Below are 6,116 nucleotides of genomic sequence, written 5' to 3' on the forward strand. Positions count from 1 at the left end.
TTTTTTTTTTGGTACCGGGGATCAAACTTGCAAGGCAGGTGGTGGAACCACTGAGCTAAATCCCCCACCCCCGAATCACTTTTCAAAAGATCGTCACTAGTTTATTAGTGGTAGGACGTTGAGTTGGCTGTCATGTTTCTTCCCCTGCATCTTTCTCTCCCTTTTGAGAGCTGGTATTATAAATAGATTTGGGGGCATCTTCATTTTTTCCAGTATCTTCCTGTTTGAGGTAACTGTTGAGACTCAAGAGTTGTAGAATTGTTTAAGTTGGTCATTAGTAGCACAGCTACTGCTAGAAATGAGTCACTTGGCTCTGAAACCATGCGACTTTATGGTGATTTCTTGTCTTCAGAATCACATTATAATTTCTATCCCTATCCAAAAATGTTGACAAGATGTTCTTAGGAACTCTTTGTGCATCGCAACTTCATGAGAGTGCTTATGAAAGAAATGGCTTGGAGAGCTGTCAGCTTTGATAGAATAAAACAGGCTTACATATTGCTTACCATGTACCTAAGAACATTTCAGAGCTAGGACCCAAACCTGGGCGTTTGAGGTCTGTAGCCTGTGTGCCTAGCAAGAGGCTGGCTGAGAAAATCTGCTCGCTGTGGTGTCACTCTGTTCCTTTGCCCTGAGCTGTGAAAGTGGCCAAAGGTAAACATGAAAATGATCACAGGAGTTTGTTTCTTTTTTGTTTGTTCTTTGTTGTTGTAATTGTTTGAAACAGGATCTCACTTATGTAGTTCAGGCTGTCCTTGAACTGTGCAACCCAAATTGAGCTCAAATTCCTCCTGCCTCAGCCCTGCAGGTGCTGGGATTACAGTCATGCATCTCCACGCCCAATTCTTCATATTTATTACACATAAAGTAGGGGTTATACTAACTTACTTGTACTTTTGTGGTGCAGCATGCTCTATCCTGGTGTTAGGAATGTATGGCCAATGGAACAGCCACTGAAATCAGAAAAGGGCTGTGGGGCCTGTCGAGTTTTATTTGATGGAACGTTGCAATCCAGTAAATTCCAGTCTTAGTAATCATCTACTTATTTATCGTATCTGTAACCAAAATCCCACAAATACCTGCACATCAGCCGCACATTCAACCTTTTTTTGGATTTTTTTCTTTTTCCCATACGGCTGTGGAATACATGAGTTGAAGTTGGACTTAAAAATACCATAAAATTAATTGATACAGGACTAATATGCATGATTTAAAGTAATTACATGTTAGGTTGATGACTTGTTAGATAACTATCAACTTTTTGTGGTGAATTTGCCATTTCAGACTGGAAATAGCAGGGGCTATGCCTTTGTGGAGTTCGCGTCTGAGGATGTTGCCAAGATAGTGGCCGACACAATGAACAACTATCTCTTCGGTGAAAGTCTCCTGGTCTGTAAGTGCTCTTACCTTAGCTTGGGTGCCCAGCTGATGGTGACTGGGATGGCAAACACTGCTGGACGTGCTGCTTCTCTGGGGTGGCTCTCTTCAGGAACAGTGCAAGAATCGATATGTTTTTCAGAAAGATTCTAACTGGAATTTTGGGTTGGTTCCATGCTGACCTATCGTAGGCTGGCCTGGAATTGGCAATCCTGGCTTGGCCCTTTTTTTGGCGCGTGTGTCTGGAGGTGGCAGCTAGGGTCTCACTATGTAGTTCATTCTGGCCTTGAACTTGTAGTGATCCTCCAGCCTCAACCTCCTGAGCACTAGGCTTACAGGCCTGCGTCAATGTTTTGAGAGCTGGGACTGCAGGCATGTGCTACTATGCCCAGCTCAAACTAATTGGAATTTTTCAATCTTCCAGTATGTAGCTGTTTTTACACTGAGATACAGTTGGACAAGTTTCTTTGGGGATGTGAGGGAAGAACAGCCCATCCTTAGCAGGCTTTGGAGAGCTTTCCTGAGGGAGAATCATTTCCCTAGAAACCTGAAGATGTCATAGGAGTGGGTGAGGTGGAAGGGGTGGGAGTGAAGATGGAGATGAATCTGGCTGTGGCTGAGGGGGGACAGCAGATGCCAAACCAGAGGTAGCTGGCTGTGAGGGAATGTGCGGAGCAGCACGGGAGTGAAGAAGCAGCATCAGATTACTGAAGGGCTCCAGCGAGGGAACTTAGAATTCATCCTGAAGGTGAGCCCACCACTCGCACTCATAAGGCTGAAGTGGAGGATTACTGTGAAACTCAAGGCCAACCTGAGTTACATAACAAGACTCTGTCTCAGAAAACGACAAAGCAGAGGAGAGCCTGTTAATGGGATCTAGGTAGGGTAGCTTCAAAGGTAAGGACCACCTTGCAGAATCAGTCTTAGTGATGCTGGCTGCAGATTTTCTGCGCAGGGTAAGCCATGAGAGTAGAGCAGCACCATCAGATCAGAAATTAGCAAGTGGAGCCACTGACTCCAGCTCTTCACTGACTGCCCTTGCAGGGCCCCAGGGGCCAGGTTCACAGGCTGATGGGGCTGCCAGAGCATCCCATTCCCATTGCTGTGGGAGACACTTGGCATGGGTTCCTTCTCACATTGAAGTCATGACTGTTAGCACCGCACAGTGATCCACATCTGTAATCCCAGCTACTCAGCAGGCTGTGGCAAGAGGATCACAAGTTCAACACCCACCCTGGGCAGCAATTTAGTGAAACCCCCATCTCAAAAAGAAAAAAAAATGTTTTTTAAAGGGCAGAGGATGAAGCTTAGTGGTAGATACTTAGTAAGCCAAGGCCCTGGGTTCAAACTCCTTTACTGGTATGGGGGTGGTGCTCTTGCCAGGAGGAAATGCTGGGCAAGGCGGCCTGAAAAGTGTCCACTCATATAAGCCAGGTCAGTGCTGTATGCTGTCTGACTTGTGGAAAATACCTGAAGGCTCTGAACTGAGATCTGTTGCCGCTTCTCAAAAGTATGAACTGATAGCTCCATTAGGTTAGAATTGGCTGCTCTGTTGCTCTAATGTGAGATAAATCACATTTTGATTATGATACGAGAAATGGCGTGGGGAAATGTAAAGTTAACATTAAAAAATATTTTCTTAGCCTTTGGTTAAAACCTTTTACTTTTTAAAAATAGGTCATTTTATGCCACCTGAAAAGGTACATAAAGATCTTTTTAAAGGCTGGCAAGTTCCATTTCATCATCCAATATACCCAGCAGTGAAACGTTATAATCATAAGCGGACACTTCTACAAAAGTTGCGGATGGAAGATCGATTTAAAAGGAAAGAAAAATTATTAAGGAAGAAATTAATTGCAAAAGGAATTGATTATGACTTTCCTTCATTGGTAAATATTTCGTCATGAAAGTTTTGGGTGTTTTTTCTTAACCTGTGAGCTTTGTACCAGGCTAGTTAAAACATACATCTGTACTTTTATGATTATTTGCAAAGTAGCCAGTGCTTGTTACACATTGGGTTGGCAGTGGGGCTTTGCATTGCTATAGAGCAAACCCAGGGCCTGTCGCCTGCTAAGCACGTTCTCTGCTGCTGGGCTGCACTCCAGCCCTAAATATGAGGTTTTTGACTAAGTTTTTGAAACACTTCGTTGAGGGTTCTTACTAAAAACTTAAAAGATGAGGCCTGGGGATTTAGCTCAGTGGTGCCGCCAGCTGCCTTGCAAGGGCAAAGACCCGAGTTCAATCCCCAGTACCAAAAAAAAAAAAAACCAAACAACTTAAAAGATGATATTATTATCATTTCCATTATAAAGAAGAAAGTAACTTTTAGTAACTGTTTTTAAGTTGCTCAAATCAAGCCACTGTTTAGCTAAAAGCATGATGCTGTTAGATTACCATTTAAAGGTGGCATTTCCAGAATTAAATAATGTTTGGTTTACTGTACGCTATCAGTAAATATCAGGACATTAAATTGATCCTTTTTATGACACACTTTTTTACTATTAACACGAGTGCAGATCTTTCAAGGTGTTAAGATAGGAAAAGGTCTTATTCCTTAATTAAATCTTGAGATTGTTTTTGGGCTTCATAGAAACTATAAGCTTATTTCCAGAAAAGCTAATGGTTTAGCATGGATGAAACCTGGGTTTAATCATCAGCACTGAAAAAAGTGGAGGAGGAATATAATCAAGACTACTGTAGTTAATGACTATGGAAATTGTTAAAGTCTTAAATTTATTTCAAGGTTTCATCTACTAAGAAAAAAGAGGTTCCAGACAAAAAAGAGACTTCCGCAAAAAAGAAAAAGGCTTCAGCCATACCTAAGAAGAAGAGGAAAAGGGTTTCAAAAGGCTCTCTTGTCACCCCTGATAAGACTGGGGATAGCCAGGTAAAATAGTCTTAATATCCTGGGCACTGGGTGTTATAGAAATCATTTAAAGCAAAAAAAAGGTTCGCACCATTGTCATTTTAAGATTTCAAATTTAATATTGTGACATTTGAGCTACACTTAACTAGTAATTCAGCAGTTTTCTACTTAAAACCTTATAATTAAACATTCCAGTTAATGAATTTCCATACTAAATTTGGTAATATTTATCTGAAATTGTGTCACCAAAAGGCTGAAGTGGGCCTAAAATTACACAGGACAACTTGTAAAAATAGGAAGGAGATGATACTGTGGTGTAAAGTCATTCCTGATACTGTGCCACATTTGTGTGATCTAATCCTCTGCTGGTTGATTCCAGAGCACCACACCAGTTTGTACACCAACATTTTTGGAGAAACGAAAATCTGAAGTGGCTGGAATGAACGATGATAAAGATGATGAAATTGTCTTCAAACAGCCTGTATCCAGTGTAAAGCAAACACCAGAGACTCCCACACCAATTCGTTCAGGGAAGAAAAAACAAAAGCGAAGAAAAAGCACGCAGTGATTCTGAATGTATTGTGTGCAGCATATTACAAGAAATTTTGATTTGTTGTTGTAAGGGCTGACTACTATATCACACTATTTAACAACCAAATCAACCATTAACAAGACATTCAGGAGAAAAACATACTGGCTCCAGGTCGAGAAGGAAAGCAGTGAGTATTTTTGGCTCATCTGCCCTTGCTGAGATCCGGGGTACATCGAAGCCTTCAGTGGGTGGGCTCACAGTGCCTTTGTCCTGGTCTCCTACTTTTATGTTGAGAATTCTTTTTAGCTCCTCTTAGTTTATCCTCCCTAAATGTCACTGTTAACTGCAAGTTGAAGTACTGAAGTGTTGTGTCCTTTTGCCACCAGCAAATAAAGTTTACCAGTCTTGCTTGACCATCTGCATGGTTGTCATGCGTACTTAACCCATAAAGGCTACTTTTGACTTTTGGTGGCTGAAGTTCTCCAGGAGATTTAAGGCAATCTAAGTGTCAATGCAGATTCAGAAATGACTCCTTTTTACCAATGTTACAATTAGTTTTTGGTGGCTTAGAATGAATGTGTAATTCCCATTTTCCATCACTCATCATGTGGAATAGTGCTCAAAGATTCAATCAACAAGTCAGCTTTTTCTACATTTGTATGCAAGGAGGATTTAGGAGCCTTGGTAAAATATAGCAGATTTCTTCTCCTCTGTAAATTTCTTGTTCCCTTGAAATGTGCTTTTGTACTAGCTAATCCAGATTTGTCAAAATACACCAATCACCATCAAGCATTTTTTTGTAAGTATTTGTTAAAATCTGTGATATGATGAGATGCTGTAGTAGTTCTGATACAAAATGTAAAACCAAATTAGTTTTGAGTATATATAGATACCAGATAAGCCTCTAGAATAGACTCATTCTGGATGCAAGATTTCAATTTGTATTTGAAGGAATGGAGAACAACTGTTTCCCTTTTAATACTGTCGAAACTTGAGGAAAAAACACCAAAATGGCATAAATGTGACTTTCAGGTTCAGTAGGAGGAGAAAGGCTGCAATTTGGAGTAGAAACCACTCAGCTAACAATATTTTCGAAAGGTTTTCAGTAAGTAGTCTGTGACCAGAGCTACACAAAAATGCTTTTAGTTTGGGACTGCTGCTGGTACAACCCAGGGCCTTCCACATTCTGGGTAAGCATTCTATCACTGAGTAACACCTCCAGCCTCAAAATGCATCTTTTTATAATGGAGATAATACTAATGCTATGGGATGATAGCTTACTTTTCCTGTTCCTGGTTTTTAAAAATTAATGCAGGTCTGTATCAAGTGAAGACTACAGAA

The 6,116-nt window shown here is 40.9% G+C and overlaps 1 protein-coding gene across 1 annotated transcript in view; it reads left to right on the top strand.

Annotated features, from left to right (window-relative positions):
• The window catches only part of Nifk (nucleolar protein interacting with the FHA domain of MKI67), an 8,652-nt gene extending 3,461 nt beyond the window's left edge, over positions 1–5,191 (top strand). Inside the window, exons 3-6 of the mRNA XM_010632242.3 lie at positions 1,285–1,393; positions 3,055–3,266; positions 4,121–4,264; positions 4,623–5,191. Coding sequence (XP_010630544.1) covers positions 1,285–1,393; positions 3,055–3,266; positions 4,121–4,264; positions 4,623–4,811 — 654 coding nt within the window. The 3' untranslated portion in view covers positions 4,812–5,191. The remainder of the gene's footprint in view (positions 1–1,284; positions 1,394–3,054; positions 3,267–4,120; positions 4,265–4,622) is intronic.
• Positions 5,192–6,116: the final 925 nt, after the last annotated feature.

This window comes from Fukomys damarensis, unplaced genomic scaffold, assembly GCF_012274545.1.
Source record: "Fukomys damarensis isolate Sample0158 unplaced genomic scaffold, DMR_v1.0_HiC HiC_scaffold_29, whole genome shotgun sequence".
Lineage (NCBI taxonomy): Eukaryota > Metazoa > Chordata > Mammalia > Rodentia > Bathyergidae > Fukomys > Fukomys damarensis.